This window comes from Camelus ferus, chromosome 12 (genome assembly GCF_009834535.1).
Source record: "Camelus ferus isolate YT-003-E chromosome 12, BCGSAC_Cfer_1.0, whole genome shotgun sequence".
Lineage (NCBI taxonomy): Eukaryota > Metazoa > Chordata > Mammalia > Artiodactyla > Camelidae > Camelus > Camelus ferus.
Window position 1 is genome coordinate 18900640 of NC_045707.1, and position 18115 is coordinate 18918754.

Sequence of the window (18115 nt, forward strand, 5' to 3'; positions counted from 1 at the left end):
GGAGTGGCTTGAGAGTTGAAAGTGGAGAGGGAAAATTATGGGAGTTAGGAGCTAGGCAGGGGCACTCAAGTCACTGAAAGGATTTATTCTTCAAAGGGTAGTAAATGGTTATTTTCCATTTCCACAAAGAGTAAAGAGTAGGACATAATGAAGGGTAAAGAGTAAATATAAGGAGGACATTCTAATGTTCGGAATCATTGAACAGTGGTCTGGTATCATCTCCTTCTTTAGGGATACACTTTAGAGACGTAGCTGGTGCTTGGACTGCTGAAGTTTAATAATGATGATGAGATGGTGGATGACACTTAGTGAGGGCTGGGTTCTAGGTGCTCGCATGTAATAACTCTTTTAATCCTCCCAACAGTCTTGAGATAGATACTCTTATTACCCCATTTTACAGATGAGGACACGGAGACACAGAGAGGTTAAGGAGCTTGATGAAGGGTGCACATTCATAAATGGTAGGGCAGGGATCTCAACTCAAGAACTTGGGTGCTTAATCACTATGTCATGCTGCTTCCCCGTGTATAGAAGTGCTTTTATGTCTTAAGGCAGGAGGATAAGGAGTGTGTAGTGAATGAGCTGGGAAGTTGTTCTCTTTTTAAAGAGGGCTTGAAGCCATGAAGATCCTTTTAAATAGATTTGTTTTACTGACTGTCTGATTCATGACTATCCCACTGCCTCCTCCTTCCTCTCACCTCCCTTTAAATCATGGATCCCGCATGGCATCTGAGACAGGTAGGAGATGTTTCAGTGACCCTGCCCTCTCCGTTCTTCCCCTTCCTTCGGGGGTGTTATGAAAGTCAGAGTACACAGCTCTGTTTTCCAGCTCTACCTTCTTCCTCCCCTCATACTGACTCCGTCAGTAAGCTGACCCTACTCTTTACCTGCTGGAGGCTTCAGATGTCCCTTTCTCATCAACTCCACCCACAGACTGTAGGCAGCATCTAAAATCAGCTTTAGGTCTTACTGACAACTGACAAGCAGCAGGAGGTAATGCTGATTCCCCCTTCTCCCACCACCACCCCAATTTCCCTGGGTTACCATGGTGATGGGCCAATGCTGCTGCAAAAATAGATGGATGGAAAGAGAAGGATGCCCTAGGGTTACTAGCCTAGAGTAGAGAAGACTAGAGTAAGGAAGGTTGGCAGATCCAAACTGGTAGATGAGCGTGTCTTCTCTCCAGAGAAGGCAGTACAGTCCCTCTCTCTGTCAGCTGTTTTAGCAGGGTCTGAGATGACCAGCTGGGAAATCCTTTCCTGGTTCTCAGCTCAGTTGTTCTTATTGTAAATAGGTGACTCTAAAAATATCTAGTATTTACTCCACATGAGGCTCTGTGTTGGCTGCCGTGACCGGTTCCACTTCCCCTGTCAGTGGTGAGGTGGAGATGAACTGGTCCTGCCTGTAAACACTGGAGTGTGGAGTCTTGATTTCCTTTTCCCTTCATCTCTTATTAACCATGTTAAATGCACCTTTCCTCTACTGGCCTCTTGTTACTTCTGGTCTTTATGGTTTGCCCTGCTGGGACAGCCCAGAGCCAAAGATCATAGCTGGAGCTCTTCTCTGTCTGAATTTGTCACTGGTGTTTCTCACATGGGATTTCCCCAGCCAGGTTTTATTTAATTCACAAAGGGCCAGAAGCAGGCTGGGTAGGGAGGGATAAGGAAGTGGGCAGACTGGAGAGAAGAAGGCTTTAGAGGGAGAAAACAGCTGGGACTCTGGGGATGTGTGTTGATTATGAAAGAAGAAAAGGTAGCTCAAGGAGAGGAAAACTTCAACTGTGAGGCATTAAATAAGGGAAATGGAGGGAGGAACATGGAAAAAGCCAGACCTCAGGTCAGGAGCTAGTTGTGGCATCTGCTGGGATGCAGTAAGGGGCAGTAAAGCATTGCACAAGCCAGGTTCTTGGTACCAGTCCTTGGCTTGGTTAAGTGACTTGGATAAGCACTTAATCCCCCATGTGTGTAATGAGGGTGATTTGCCACATACCTCAGAGGACCATTAATAATGATCATAATAATTCCTCATTCATACACATATGTTTATAGTTTTCTAAGGTTTTATAATATAGTATCTTACTTGCTCTCGTATCAACTCTGTGAAGTATTCAGGGCAGATACTAATTTCTTCATTTTACAGAGGAGTAAACTGAGGCTCAGAGAGGGTCAGTGAGTTATTTAAGGTCTTATATCAGATAAAGCTAGTGCAGCTAGTCCAGCTAGCGTAAAGCCCAGGTGCCATGTAAAGGGACTTGGGAAAGGACAGATTCTAATAATGTTAAGTAGATAGTTATCATCTGTGGTATGTCTTGGTGTGAGTAGCAGTGGGGAGAGGGTAAACTGTCCCGCAGGCAGGCCAGACCTATCGCCTCAATGCGGGATTTCTGGCCACTTTTGCTTCCCGACTTCCCACTTTCCTGTCCTTGCTGAGAAACGTGCGAAATGTTGAGGTTGCCCTATAGCTATCGCGCAGATGCGCCGGTGCCCTCCGAGTCCCGCCTGGCACTGCTGTGACTCTATTCCAGAGATGCGGGCCTTGGCTGAACTTTTGGGCCCCTACGGCATGAAGTTCCTGAGTGAAAACCTGATGTGGCATGTGACCTCTCAGATTGTGGAGCTGAAGGTACTGTGGGAAGCAAGGCCCCGGGAAGAAGGTCCAGCCTCGGGGGAAGAGGGGAGGAGTGGGAGGCTGGGGGGAAGAGGTACCGTGGGTCTCATCTTCCTGCTGAATGGCCCTGTGTCCCGGCTGCAGAAGCTGGTGGTGGAAAACATGGATATACTTGTTCAGATCAGATCCAACTTCAGCAAGGCGGACTTGATGGCTTCTCTGCTGCCCCAACTGATGGGTGAGCACCTCCCCTAAAGGGAGGAGGAACTGTGGGAAAAGCATTGAGGATGACAGGGGTTTTCAGAGATCTGGGAGCTGGGCTGGGTCTGAAGATGCAAAAGCATCGCTATTCTCCTAAGTTCTCTTCTCTAACACTCTTCTTTCTCCTCAGGGGCCGAAAATGTGCTGAAGCGCATGACCATCATTGGAGTTATCCTCACTTTCAGGGCCATGGCCCAGGAGGGACTTCGGGAGGTGATTTGGGGGAGAGGGGACTGCCACAGAATAAACACACACCTCCCTGGGTAGGGCTTGTGTGAGAAGTTGCGGAAAGGGTTTGTGAGCACTGAGGAGAAAGGAATGTAATTCACTAGAGGTCCTGGAAGAGCTCTGGAGATTCATGAGCTGAGAAGACCTACAGGCCTGAGGAGAAGGGTAGCAGGGGAAGCTGGCTACATTCTCTTCTAAGCTGAGGCCCTTTTTTTGTTTTTTGTGTCCACCCATGTTTGAAGGCACTGGCCACTGTCCTGGGGACTCATTTATCCTCTCTTTCCTCCAGGTTTTCTCCTCCCACTGCCCATTTCTTATGGGTCCCATCGAGTGCCTGAAGGAGTTTGTCACTCCAGACACAGATATCAAGGTATGGGCGAGTGCAGAGTGGAATCCAATTAGGAGATTTTTTGTTGTTGTAAAAGGATGGAGCTAGGCTCTTGTAAGGGAGAGAGGGCTCTGAAGAATACTGCAGGGAGAAGAGCCAGGATTTGAGTAGAAACATACTAGGGGAGATCTTGTGCAGGGAGGGGCATCGGTCAGACGTATTCTTGGAGAGGGGGCAGAGTGGGGAGACCCCAGGGAATGGAGAGAAGTGGGAGCCTGGGAGACCATGTTGGGGCTGGGAAACATTATTGGAGGGAGAAAAGTAAGGTCTAGAATAGTATCTGTAGGTTTTCTCCTAAGATGTGTAAATGAGATGCTGAATTATGTGCAGACAAGTCCCTTCTTTAGTCAGGGGGCTGGGTCCTTTTTGTAAAATTTTTTCCTTCCATTCTCACCCACCCTGCCTGCCCTTAAGAGTTTTCCTTTCTTTTTCTGGCCTTTTCTTCCTTCCTCCTAGTTTTGAAACTTTCTGGTTCCTCTATGTCTTTGTCATTTGCGTCAGGCCCCATTTCCTACAGAGTTGGAGAAAGGAAGAGGGGCGTCTGTAGGCACCCCAAGTTAAACATCCTCCCTCCCCTCCCGCACCTTGTGTCAGCTTGCCTTTTGAATCACCTGGAACAGATGAGTATGTTTTGCAGGAAATACAGCTGAAGGCTGGGAACAAAGGCCTTCAAATCTATAGGGCAGGGTACTTCTCTTATAATTGATTACCTTAATGGAGGGAGGTCTGTGAGAAGAGGAAACTGGTTAATAGGAAGTATTAAAGTTCGATGTTAAGAAAATAAAAAACTTCCTTACTTTGAGGTCAAAGGAGTTATGAAATTTTCCCCTCTGTCTGCAATCAGGTGAGGGTCAAGTGGGCACAGGCCATGAGGGGGCGCTGTTTCACAGGGATGGCCACCACGTTAGACTGGTCTGGGACTTCACTGTGAGCCTGGGTTTCTGGCAGCTGTTGACGCTGGGGCTGGATGCTCCAGCCTGTCAGGAGCATGTCTAGCTGATATCTCATCGGCAGCTCTGGGCTGTAGGCTCTGCCTGCTTGTGAAAATAAGCAGGTGGGGTGGAGAGGGGGATGACCTGTCCACTAGAGATTCTGTTACTGCCTCAGAGGGGTGAGAAGATTAGGGGAAGAGAAAAGAAGGCTTCCTTCAGTCATCCCTCTCTTCCTCCAGAAAACCACAGGTCGTGGACCAGATCCCTGATCTCCTAGGTCCTAATCAGGGTTAATTAATTAGTAGGGAATTTAAATAAAGGGCAGAGCAGAATGTGGCTAAGGTTTGTCTTCCGTGTCCAGTACCACAGGCAAAATGTGTTTACTGTTACATCTGTGGGGTTCTTTGTATAAGGTACTCCACTTAGTTGTCTACAGTTGAAACACTTCTCCTGTTCTCTAGAACATATTGAAGTCTTTTTTTTTTTTTTAACCTCAAACGGGGCCTAAATACTTGGTATGGGTTTGGGGCTACATCTTGGGAACCTGATTCTGGGTACAATGAGAGATTCAGGAATCAATAAATATTAATGGAATGCCTTCTATGTGCTTAGCATTGTGTTAAAGCCTAGAGAGGAGAAAAAGAAATGCAAAATGCCTGGCTTTGAGAGAAAGGAAGCAAAGCGAGAGGAGTAATGTTTATTAGTCTCTTAGTGACTCCGTAAGTCGCTAGGTGGATGCTTTGCACACATGGTCTGATTTAATCTTCACAGCAACTCTGTGAGGTAGGTAGTATTATCCCAGTTTTATAGATGAGAAAGCAGAGGCTCAAAGAGGCTAAGGAACTTTTAGCCAAGGTCCCACATTTAATAAGTGGTGGTGCTATGATTTCAACCCAGATCTTCTCACTCCAAAGACTTTCTCTCCCCTCTCAATGCCATGAGGTTAAACAAAAAAATGTTACCTAGTTGGTGAGATAAGCCATACGTCTCACCTCCTACCTGAAAAGATAACGGATGGTGCCAGGTGCTGTGTGTGGTCAGTGCTAAGTAAGTGGTACCAATTTAAGGGGGGAGAGATGAGCTTGGGAATTTGAGTTAGGCCTCAGGGTGGGTGTCACTTAGATATAAGTAGAGGAGAGGTGAATAGGAAAAACTCCAGTCTTTTTTCCTTCCTATGTAGGGAAAACTCCAGTTCTTCCCCACTGTGTGTTTCTCTCCTGTGAGTCTCCTTTACTCTCACCCAGAACACTTCATGTCTGACACTTCTGGTCACCAAATGTGTGGAGGTTTTTCCCTACACCGATTCTCTGTGATACCAGCTGGGTGTTCTACAGTTTAACTCAATTCTGACACTGTCTACCTGGAGATAGTATCAGATCACACAGGTTAAGGGCTCAGTCCCACAAGCCTGCCCCCGTCACCTCAGAAGCCAGTTGCAAGCCTGGGTTGTCACCTGTACTTCTGACCAACCAGCTATAGATCAGAGGTTCCAATATCCCCCTCCTTAGGTTCCATTAATTTGCTAGAGCAGCTCACAGAACTCAGGGAAACACATCTACCAGTTTAGTAAAGGATATGATAAAGGATACAGATGAACAGCCAGATGGAGAGATACATAGGGCGAGGTCTGGGAGGGCCCTGATGGTGGAGCTTCTGTCCCTGTGGAGTTGGGGTGCGTCATCCTCCCAGTGTGTGGATGTGTTCCCCACTTGGAAGCTCTCTGAACCCTGTCCTACTGGGATTTTATGGAGGCCTCCTCAAGTAGGCATGAGCTATTATTAACTCCATTTCCAGGCCCTCTTCCCTCTCTGAAGAAGTGAGGGGTCGGGCTGACAAGTTCCCAGCCTCTGACCAAGGCTTGGTCTTTCTGGTGACCAGGAGCCATCCAGGAGCCCACCCAGAGTTGCCTCATATGAACAAAAAATGCTTCTAGTGTTTTTATCATTTAGGAAGTTATAAGAGTTTTAGGAGCCCTGTGTCAGGAACCAGGGCAGGGACCAATATATATATATATATGTATTTTCTATTATCTCTCAAGAAAAAAGGACATGCTAGAAGAGGGAAGCACATGAACGAAAGTGTGGAAGTAAGAACGTAAGCTGTAGTTTGGAGACAGTGAATAAATGACCCTGGCTGCGTTGAGTGTAGGAAGCATTTAGGGATGTAAGGTTGAGAAAGTGAATTTGCACTGTGGAGTATGTGAATGCCACGCTAAAGTGCTAAAGCTTTTGGGGTTTTTTCCCCCCTGTAGGTTAGGGAAATCTATGAAAGGAATACTAGAAAAGATGGTGGTACACCAAAAGTTTAGAATCTGTGATCCAGGACTCTTGACCACCTATAACTTCTGTTTAGTACTTCTCTCCTAGGAACCCTCTCCAGAATGTTGTTTTCTTCTCTACCAGGTGACCCTGAGTGTCTTTGAGCTGGCATCTGCTGCAGGGGTGGGCTGTGACATTGACCCAGCCCTGGTGGCCGCCATCGCCAATCTGAAGACTGGTAAGATTGGGGAAGGGGGTGACGGAGGGCTTGGGCCCTATTCTGGGTAGGATTGTCAATGTCAGTGTCAGAGAAGTCTTTTTTTTTTGGATTGTGCATTCAGAGGATATAAACTGGGAGCTAAGAAAAGACTTAAAATGCAGTCCCTAATCCCCAGAAAATACTTCCACAGGCAATTTAGATGTCTAGTCAGGTTCCAACCAGTTGATCTGTCAATCAGGTAAAAAGTATTAAGTGAGAGTCTGATACTCGGCAAGTGCTCAAAGGAACCTACAGTCTGGCTGGGGAAAGAAGATGAATGCAAATGAAACAGTGAGTGAAGAGTACACAGTAGACATGACTTCACGCCAAGTTGTGTGGCATAGCATCCAAGTTCCCCAGAATGATCTTGTGCTCTTCCCCACCCCTATAATCACCTTGACACCATTCACTTCTTCCCCCGGTCCCACACTTGTCTCTTACATTTCCATTACACATCTCCTCTGATTAGCACATTCATACTCGTACACACTCAGAATAGGATGGAACCAATGGGCTGGTATCAAGCCCTTTCAAAAATGCCAGCCTTGCTCTAACTCTTCTGAATTCTTGGCTTTGGTGAGACTCTTGCCTCTCCTTGCTGCCTCTCCACCCCATTAGGCAGCTGACAGAGTGTCCTCAGACTGCATGTCAGCAGAGCCCCTTGCCAGGAGCTCTGCTCCGTCACCAGGGGATGCCTCCAGCGCTCAGGGCCCTGTGTAAGTGGAGGCTGGCCACATCCCCTGCAGCGGTAACGACTTGCCCCTAGTGCTCTGTGAGGTGTTTCCATAGATGTTCCCTCATGTGATCCTCCCAGGCATTCTGTGAAGCAGGGCCCCAGAGAAGAAAACTCCTGTCACTGACCTTACTCTCTTTCCCACTTTCCAGATTCGTCATCCTCTGAGGAAGAATATAAGGTGGCCTGCCTGCTCTTGATCTTTCTCGCCGTTTCCCTGCCCCTCCTTGCCACGGACCCTTCCTCCTTCTATAGCATTGAGAAGGATGGTAAGTAAGGAGGAGGTTTGAGGGACCAGTACAGTTTAGGTAAGTGTCCCGGGGTAGGGAGATGGGACAGACATTTTTCTGGAAAATACAGACCTCTGATTCAGGCGTAAAGTTCTGTTTCAAAGAACACTTGAGAATGAATTATCCATAAAATTCAATTCCAGTGAAATTTCATAGGACTAGTCTTGTCCTGACTCCCAGATGCCTGCCAGCCCCTGCTGGGGTCACCTGGGGGGGAGGCTCACTTTCCTTTTCTTCCTCCCCCCTCTGTCAATAATAACCCAGGTTACAGCAACAATATTCACTGCTTGACCAAAGCCATCATCCAGGTGCCTGCTGCCCTCTTCACGGTCTACAACAAGAACGTTGAAACGCACCTCAAGGAATTTCTGGTGGTGAGTGGGTCTCAGGTATAAGGAATGGAAGACTGCAAAGTCTAGTGGGAGTCGGCTTACTTAAATCCATAGACAGTTATTGTCGAGCAGGCCTGGGAGTCTAAACTCCTATCCTATGTGTTTAGTAAGTAGTGAGAGGCCACTTCGTGAAAGGCAGGGTTTCTTCTGAATTCCCTAACAGCCGGCACTTCAGCCTCTGCCCAAATACTTAGGATGAGCACTGGGCGAAGGGTCAGTAAATCTAAGTTCTAGTTCTGGATCTGCCACCAAGAAGTTGTGTGATCTCTGAAGGGCCAAACTTCAGGGGCCTCAGTTTTCCCCATTTATTAAATGGATTAAAATGAATCCATGGTTCACTACCTTGGTGTGTCTTAGAACACCCCAAGGAGCTTGTTAAAACAGATTCCTGATCCTTACACCAGACCTATGAATTAGAGTATCCTAGGGTGAGTCCAGGCCTCTGTTTTTAATAAGGTCTCCAGGAGACCTCATGTACAATGAAGTTGGAGAGACACTGAGTTTTATAACCCTTCCCCAGTCTAATGCTGATAAAAAGTTAAACTTTTTTCAAATTTTCAAACTTCATTGTAAGTCAGAATCATCTGGAGAATTTCTGATTCAGCAAATTAGAGGTGGGGCTAGAAGATTTGCATTTCCGACAAGTTCCAGGGTAATGCTGGTGCTGCTCATCCTGGGATCTCACTTTGAGAACCACTGGTCTAGATTTCTAGAGACTGGAACGTACACCCAGGCAGCCGATTCTACTGTAGGTTGTGTCCGATTTGTTTGAAAAAAAATTTTTTCTGGCCGAAGTTGGACTCCCGGTAACTATCACCATTGATCTTAGTTTTGCCTCTGGAAAAACAGAATAAGTAATCTCTTTCTGTTGTTGAAAGAGGCCCCCAAGTCTTCCATTCTAAATCCTCTGTGGAGGAATCCTACCCATCACTTCTGTTACATGGTCCATTACCCAGTGCCTGCTTGAGCATTCTCAGCAACAGGGAGATTATTCCTTTTTAAAGCACGGTCCCGATTTAAAAACTAGGACCTCATCTGTCTCCTTTTGGGAGGAAGCACAGTAGATCATATTCTCTAGGGAGTCATACTTTTATCCTGAGAAGTACATGTCAGAGCTTGGAAGCTTAGTGAGAGGGTCTCTGTTTAAACTGGGACAGCAGGCCAGACCGAATGGGCTCTGAGCATCTTCGATATAAAGAGGATTCACACCAGGTCTCTAAGATGGGTGAGAAGGGACTCCTCCCCCGCCCCCCGCTTTCCCCTCCTACCCTCTTTGCTAAATGCAGGTAACCTGGGCCTGGAATACCATTAATCACCTTTCTTCCTCCCTCTTTGATCTGTTGGGGACCTGGAAGTGAACTGAGAGGACAGCCATCTGGGAGCTGACAGGGGGAGAATACCAAGAGCGCTGTCTGAATCAGAGGCCCAGCTCTGTCTCTGGTCGGGTGGGGAGTCAGCTGTGAACAGCCTGATGACAGTGGTGTCTGGGAGCTGCCTAGGAAAGACATTAATCTCCTGGCATATACAGTATTACCTACCTTTGTTTCAGGTTCTTTCTTTGTCCCTTGCAACCTCTCCTCCATCCCGCCAACCTCCTGTTGTCTGCACTGGCTGTTTTAGAAGCAATGTGCGTCTCTGAAACGTAGCAGATTTGCCATTTTCCACCCTGAGCCTCCAGGAACATCCCAGCACTTCTTAACTCTCCTCCTTGATCTTTTAACTTCCTGTAGCCCGAGGCTGTCCTACTCTGACCTCCATAAAAATCTGCTTCCTTATGAATTCTTCCCCTACAGGTGGCTTCTGTCAGCCTCCTACAGCTGGGCCAGGAGACTGACAAGCTTAAAACCAGAAATCGGGAATCCATTTCTCTGCTCATGCGCTTGGTATGTATCTGGTGTAAGCTGGTCTTAGAGGAAGGGCCAGAGGGAGACTCATCTTTAGGGTCTTCGGGTCCCAGCCATTGTAATCACCCAAAAGCACTAACTAAGCTTAGTTCTGCCTGAAGCGGTCTAGTCCTCACATTCTGGCTAGCATTCTGGCCTTGTCCTGCAATCCCAAGGAAGAGTCTCTGAGAACTTTTCTGCAGGACAGGGTCTCCCTGGCCCCTTCCCCTGCAGTGTTCTGGAGCCTGATCTGGTGGGGCAGCTAAGTCCCTCAGGCATAACTGCCTGCCTAGTACATGCTTGGTTTTACCTGACCACTGCCTAGCGCTGTGTTTCTTGTCCTTCTGCCGTGGATCAGGCAGCTCCTGCTTTCTCTTCTGTCTTCCCAAGCTGTGGGCTTTCCTCTGCTTTGGCAGAAAGTTCTGGGAACTCTGACTCAGTGAACTTTGAAAAGAATCTCTTCCTTGTGACCTTGTGTCCCTCGTCAACACACTTTTGCTCTAAAGTTTGATTCCCCAGGTTAGTACTGCACTTAGATGCGGACAGGAGGGGCACCCGCCCTGGGCCCTGGGTTTAAGCGGCCCTCTGGCCTCCTGGGAGAGGACATGCCCGCCCGGAGCCTGAGCCCCACCTCCATGCCCACACGGAAGGTCTCTGGGATCTCAGAGTTCTCTGCTGAGCAGCTCCAGCGCACTTGGAGAGCTTGTGCTGAGCCTCCCCAAGTCCATCCTGTTGAGACAGACTGTGCTGCTGGCAGATACACCTCGAGAGCCCACGGAATGTACGGCTGGAGTTTGGATGTGCAGATAGTTTATGTGTGTGTATAAATCCCCCAAACTGGGGGTGGGAGGAGAAGGGGGGCCAGGCTGGAGGCTGCCTCCCTCTCTCCACCCTTTTCTGGTGCAGAACTCTGAGGAGTCTAAGAATTCTTAATTCAAACCTGCCTCCCCTGAAATTGTAAAGGTGCACTCAGTCCTCCATATCTGTGGGTTCCACAGTCATGAATTCAACCAACCGTGGATTGAAAATGTTAAAAAAAAAAAAAAAAGTCCAGAAAGTTCCAAAAAGCAAAACTTCAATTTGGCCACACCAACAACTATTTACATAGAATTTACATTGTACTAGTTATTATAAGTTATCTAGAGATGATTTACAGTGTATAGGAGGATGTTGTAGGTTATATGCAAATACTATGCCATTTTTTGTAATGAACTTGGGGATCCACGGATTTTGGTATCTGTGGAGTGGGGTGGTCCTGGAACCAATCCCCTACCAGTCCCTCATGAATACCGAGGGACGACTATTTTTGCGAAGGTTGAAAGAAAGAATGTAATAGTTTATCTGGTTTATTTAGTCATACGGTATGTGGGCTTCCATTTGTGCTCTTGGCCAGGCCTGAGACTCCCTTTGGGTTTCTTTCTTTAAATACACAGACACCAAGTGGTATCTGTGTCTCAGTTTCTCCAGCTAGAAAAAGGCGTAGGTTGCGCTGATTAAGGTTTATGATGAGAAGAGAAAAGCATGGACATGAGAGTGTGTGTGTGTGTGTGTCTGTCTGTCTGTATAGGGTGTGGCAAGGGCAGAGGGAAGGCAAATGTAGTGTGCTAGATAGAGCACGGACTTCAGAGCAGCACGACCTAGGGCAAGTTAATTAACCTTTCTGAGACCGATTCTTTAGCCATGAAAGTGGGCAATTATCCTATGACAGAGTGGTGAGGATTCACGAGCTAGTATATATGAAAGTGCACAGCACATACTAGATGCTAAACAAATGTTAGTTCCCTCTGTCTGCTGCTCACTTTAGTTTCTGGGTGATTTAGGCATGCTTGTTCACTTCTTTGGGTTCACTTCCTCTGACCTTCGTAGGGTTGGAGGTGATTCTGTATTACCACTCAGCACTGCCTCCTCCCTCTGCTTTGCGTGCCCACCTCCTCCCCCAACCCGTCCCCAAAGTGTGGGAAGGTGTCTGCGCCTTGTGGCATCACAGTGAGGCATGCAGGGTGGCTGGAACAGAGCTAGGGCCGAGGCACTTTCTGAAGGAGGGAAGAGACAGAGGGACTAGCTGCTGCAAAGCAATTTAAATGCAAATGTTTCCACGGAGAAATTGGAAATGACTGAAGGGAAGGAGCTGTATTCTGAGTTAAGAGGCTACTCATGTAGCCCCAGATCCTGGCCAGGCACCTCTCTCCCTGGGGTCTTTCTGTCTTGGCTGTCAAGTGTCGGCAGTGCCCACCCCCACTACTGCTAGACTGTTCCTGGTGTGAGTTTCACTGGGGAAGGAATGACTGTCTCCAAGAATCATGGAGCCTAAATGTCAGAATCAGATCAGATGCTGGCAGTTAGTCCAGTCCTTACAATTCCTCAGTGAGGAAACTGAGCAGAGGGAGGGAAAGATGACATCCAGGTCTCCCCCAAAATATATTGGCAGATTTAGGACTAGAACCCATTTCTTCGCCTTCACTCTAGGGCTATTTCCATTGTGAATTTTCTCCAGTTAGGAGCCCTGGGGTTTTCTGTGCTTAATAGAGCAAAGATTAGAAAGTTTTGGACCAGTGGATCCTTCTTAAAGCCATCACTCATTTGTCTGTACCCAAGGGTCATAGCCTGGAAAAGAGATCTTATCTCTCCCCTAGCTTCAGGTTTAAAAGCCTCGCCTAGCAAGAAATTCATCCAACCTGAGATCAGAGCTGCGGTGTTACGGGCAGATTTCCTTTCCTTCAGCCTGTGTTGTCTGCTCTTCTGAGGCTGTTGTGTGTATTGTGTGTAGGTTTGAGAATAGCAGTATCTTACAAATTCTAAAACCTGAAAGGACTTTAGAGAAAGAAACACGTTAGAGTGCAGGTGGCAGATTCTCTTCCCTGAGTGAATTTTTAGGACTTGAAACACCAGACACGTTGGGAAGGCCCGTCTGGGTGAGCTGCCAGAGCATATGGGACACCTCTCTCCAGGGTGTGGTTCTTAGGCCCACACCTCTTGGACGAGGATAGTACGGAAGGAAACACACCCTGCCCCTTCTTTAGGGAAGGGGACCCTCCAGCCCAGGGCTAGGCTGTGCTGCTCCTCGCTGCTCCCCTCCCCCCTCAGTCTTACCCAAGCATCTTGATCTGTCTTTCTGCTTGGCGTGGGGGCTGCTGGGATAACCACCGCACACAGGCTTCTAATTAAACTAATTAATCATGCCTGCTCCTTTATGCAGCATCCTTACTGTTCCCCAAGCACTGTGCTAAGGGAGGGAGGAGACTGAGGCCCAGCACAAGAGGACCCATGTGGATTCCAGGCCCGTCTTTCTGGGCCTGCAGTGGTGATTGTTCCCTTTCTCTGCAAAGCTTTGTCGTTAGTGCTTCCATCCATCCTTACCTGCATCTGTGCCGCCCACCCACATATGATTTAACATCCAGAGTGGGAGAGAACGGGAGTTTTTCTGCCACTGGAGAAGTGATTCTTTCCAGTCTTCTGCTTCTGAGCCCTTCGTATAAGCCTGAGGAGGGCACAGAGGTCATTACAGTGGAGCTGAAGAGGCCACATTGCTTTCCTAGAGTTAAACGAAGTGAGGGAGGGAGCAGTGTGGCCTTGCAAGGGGGAGAGTGACTTGGAACTCTGCTTGCTTGTGACTCTAAGGCCTGAGAGGGCCCAGGGAACTGAGTGAAGAGGAACAGCATCAGAGGTCCGCCCTCCCCTCGCCTTCTCATCTCTCTCGGTCCCTTCTCTTCTAGGTGGTGGAGGAGTCCTCCTTCCTGACCCTGGACATGCTGGAGTCCTGTTTCCCTTATGTCCTGCTTCGAAATGCCTACCGGGAGGTGTCCCGGGCCTTCCACCTGAACCGAGTGCCGGCCAGTACCCACTGAAGGGCCCTTCGGACCTACCTAAACCCGTGCCATCCTGGAAGCTGTGGCCGTTTTCTCAAGGGGTGGGAATGGGGTGGGGTCTCTAGGGAGAGGATCAGCCAGAGCTGGTGAAGGGGGATGTGAAGGGGCAGCCCAGGGCTGAGAAATCATAGAGAAGTGGGGCTGGCTGAGGGGACAGAGGACTTTTTTATGGAACAAAGTTAGGGGATTGGGGCCACATGTGTGAATTTTTACAATGAAAGAAATGTAACATACAAGTATGTTTTCTGTCTTCTGGGGACTGGAGCTTGAGCTCTGACTGGCACGGGTCTCTCCGACCTTCATCACTATTCCAGGATATGCTGGCGGGCAGAGATGATCAATCATCATATTAAACCATAATGAGCTTACAATTCTCCCGCTGGAGCTGCTATTGTCTCCTGCACATTCATTAGGACGATTATCTCCTCTCTTCTTTTTGCAGATGTGTTCAGCAAACATTCAGCCTGCTCCTACTGCAAAGGAGTAGCAAAGGAACCCCTTTTTTCCTTTGTGGGGGCTCTTTTAGGAGTCATAGGTCTCTGCAGCCTGCGGGGCAGTGAGGAAGTGCTCGTGAGGGATTTCCACTGCCCCAAAGCCCCTCACCTGCCCTGTCACACCTTGTAGGTAACTAGTAAGTGCTCTCATCTGTTTGACTTCAACCCTTCCTGGTTTCCCCGAAATTGCCACAATCAGAGCCGAGGGTCAGTCTGGATTAATATTAATTCTGGGTCACATGACGATGAACTGGACCAGAGTCACGTGAGATTCCGTCACACACCATTTGGGGGTATTCTCCCTCCTATTTGAAAGGACTAATTTAACCCAAATCCTCTTGTCTTCCTGGGTACAGCTGTTGCTCCAGGCAGGGATTTCTCTTCTAGCTCTTAAATTTCATAGACCTCATTAGGTTACAGGGCCCTGAGACTGGGTATACTTGAGGGAGTACAAGCTGTTTCAACTTAGCCCCTTTCTGCGCTAATTAGAATTTCAAGTGTCACAGAGCCTGGGGCACTCAAGATAGCACTAAACTAGGTTTAGTTAGTTCCATGGCAGGAAATAGCTGCCCTCATCCATCACTTCTGTGCACCCAGTGCCAGGGAGAACTGGAGCAACAGATCATATGTGTCACAGGTCTAGAGTGGTTGGCATGAGCAAAGATAATTGACTGGTTAATTACTTAGGGTCATGTCTATACTTCCATGATAAAAAGGAAGCAGTTTTTGGTTTTTAGCAAAACCATCCGGCATCCATTAAAACTATTTGATAGCTGTTGTTAGATTTTTGTATTTGCGTTTGATCTTTATTTCTTAAGACTCAGGCATAATCAATACTTTTTAAACTTGGCACCCATAACCAATACACAAGTTTTTCTTAGCAACAATTGTCTCCTCTTTAGGATAGAAGCATCAGAGGGTTCTGCTTCCTGTGTCAGCTAATTGTCCTTCCTTGCTATGGAAAGGACGTTATGTTCTAAGGAGTGATTTAGGGTCAGGCCTACTGAGACTGAGGGCAAAGTTGAAGAGGAAGAGAAAGCTCAAAAGTGTCTGAACAACTGCCCTCATACTCTCATATTTCTGCCGGGATCTTCTTGAGGAGACCGGAGATGCCTTTTCCATTTGCACATGGAATTGCTTAAGAGGAACCTCCCAGAGGGTGGCAAGACAAGTTGCTGCAGGGGAATAGAGGGGAGATATGATACTTTTTTTAAATTAAAATTTTTGTTGATGTAGTTAATCCACATGCACTTGTAAGAAATAATACAGAGATCCGGTGTACCTTTACCAGTTTTCCTCAAAGGTAACATCTTGCAAAACTGTAGTACACCATCATAATCAGGATACTGATATTGATACAATCCACTGATCTTATTTAGATTTCTCCGGTTTTACTTATACTCATTTCACTGTGTGTATTTAGTTCTGTACAGCTTTATCACGTGTACGTTCAGGCGTCTGCCTCCATGGTCAAGATACAGAATGATTCCATCACTACAGGGACCCCTCATGTTGTTCTTTTATGTCCTTCCCACAACCTGGTTCCCCTTCCCTAGCCCCTAGCAACCCAAATCTGTTCTCCTTTTCAAAAATTTTGTCATGTGACATACATCTTTTTATAAACATATAATCACACACATTTCTCTCACATATGCTTTTTCAAAATGCTATCACATCCTTAAGACAATTCTGCAAGGTAGCCAGGGAAGGCTTCCCTATTTCAGACCAGTAAGCAGATTCAGAGATGTTAAATAACTTAATGAAGGTCACATGTTTAGCAGTACATCTGGAACTGGGACCCGAGTCTGACATTCAGTCCTAAACCTTTTCTGCCTGCCCGAACTGCCTTTTCATCTAGGAAGACTTCGTTGCTAGAATCCAGAGACCCTAGAATGAACAAAAATAGGAGAAGGTGAAGACATACGGTCTTTACCACCTGAAACAAAAGGTGAATGTGTAGAGGTGAAGGACAGACGAAGTAACAGGACCCATCGGCATTTTGGCAGTTTGCTGCCTTGGCCAGGAGGGTCTCTGACCTCTTACAGTCTGGGATGCCATCAACTATGAACTGCTTCCTGCTCTCAGATCCCCAGCTCGCTTTATTTAGGCCTAAAAGGAACTGAGGAATGAATATCAGAAATTCTGACCCTGATTATTTTGTCTCAGGCAGAGAGTAGGTTCTAGTCTCAGCATTTTCATTAGTGCAGTGTTTTCATTAAAATCTCCATTAACTTGTTTGCAGCAATGAGATGGAATTATCCCTCCCACCAGACCTGGGGCGAGATGCTTGCAGAGGAGCTCCCGCTCCTTTGGGCAGTAAAAACAGTGCTTCCCCCACTATGATGTTCAGTCCAGTGGGCAGGTGAGGACAGCCTCCATGTGCAGGCAGGCCAGGGCCGGCCTGAGGGTATCTCACCCTTTGGCACCTGGCCTGAGAAGAAAAGAACAAGTGTGAGTTAAGCACAGGGACCCGGGGGGAAGGAGGTCCCCGACTGGGACCAGATTTCCCTAACCTGCGTCCCCATGCCTAGATCAGTTCTTCTCCAACAAAGTTTGACTTGGCGAAGAAGCTGGCACATGGCTGAAAGGCACTCACGCGGTTGGGGGAAGACTGTTCTTCCAGTCCTCCGCCCCACAGGGCCTCCTGCTCCTCCTAAGTACCTGTCATCAAAGCAGATGAAGATGAACCCCCCCCCTCAGCCCCCACACCTCAGTGAGTTGTCAAGTCCTCTCCCTCCCACCTGAATAGGAAGCAGGAGCAGCAGGCCAGGGTGCAGGTTGAGGAAGTCAGAAGTGAACTTGAGCTGAGTTTGCAGCTCTGGGGAGATTGAGGAGCAGGCTTTTCTCTTGTCACTCTGGAAGGCAAGGATTGCGAGGCCGCCCCTTTAAATAGCATTCCCGTGGGAGGCAGATCACATCCAGCCGTCACCCGCTGCCAAAGCATCATTTTTGGTCTCTATCAAACTCACAGCTTGTCGGAAGAGGTTGTGGGGTTGAGGGAGTGAGGAGACAGGGTCTCCGAGGGACAGGGGCAGTTTGGAAGCTGGCAAGGAGAGGGACGAGATTGGGCAGAAGGAGCCTGGGAAAGCTGGGGGTGGGGGACAAGGGGAAAAGACAGAGAAGAATAGTGGTCTTTTGAGCCCATGAATGGAGCAGCACACCCTGTTCTCTCCCTAGAGGTAGGTAAGGCAGAAATGGAATTGGACTGGAACAAGAGGGATGATGTTGAGGTTAAACGCAAGGACTGGTGACTAAAGAAAGAAAGAGCCACAGAACGGAAAAGCACTCGAAAAAGGTTAGGAGACTTGGTCCTGGCTTTGTCACTGACTCTATGTGGGACCACATCATTTTTCTGGGCTTAGCTTTCCCATTTGTTAAATGAGTGAGGTTAGACTAGATGGTCTCTGAGGTATATTCCATGAATTATTTTGTATGTGTGTGTGTTTGTGTGAATTTTCCTTTTCTTAAAATGGGTTAGGAATTGGGGGGCTGGGAGAGCAAGGGTGGGATATGCCACTGTGTTG

At 47.7% G+C, this 18115-nt stretch overlaps 1 protein-coding gene across 1 annotated transcript in view; it reads left to right on the forward strand.

Annotated features, from left to right (window-relative positions):
- NCKAP1L (NCK associated protein 1 like) overlaps window positions 1-14468 on the forward strand; it is a 39234-nt gene extending 24766 nt beyond the window's left edge. Inside the window, 9 exon segments of the mRNA XM_014557369.2 lie at window positions 2525-2622; window positions 2752-2845; window positions 2999-3081; window positions 3386-3466; window positions 6819-6912; window positions 7819-7935; window positions 8221-8330; window positions 10142-10231; window positions 13945-14468. Of these exon segments, the coding sequence (XP_014412855.1) occupies window positions 2525-2622; window positions 2752-2845; window positions 2999-3081; window positions 3386-3466; window positions 6819-6912; window positions 7819-7935; window positions 8221-8330; window positions 10142-10231; window positions 13945-14076 (899 nt within the window). The 3' untranslated portion in view covers window positions 14077-14468.
- The last annotated feature ends 3647 nt before the right edge of the window (window positions 14469-18115 follow it).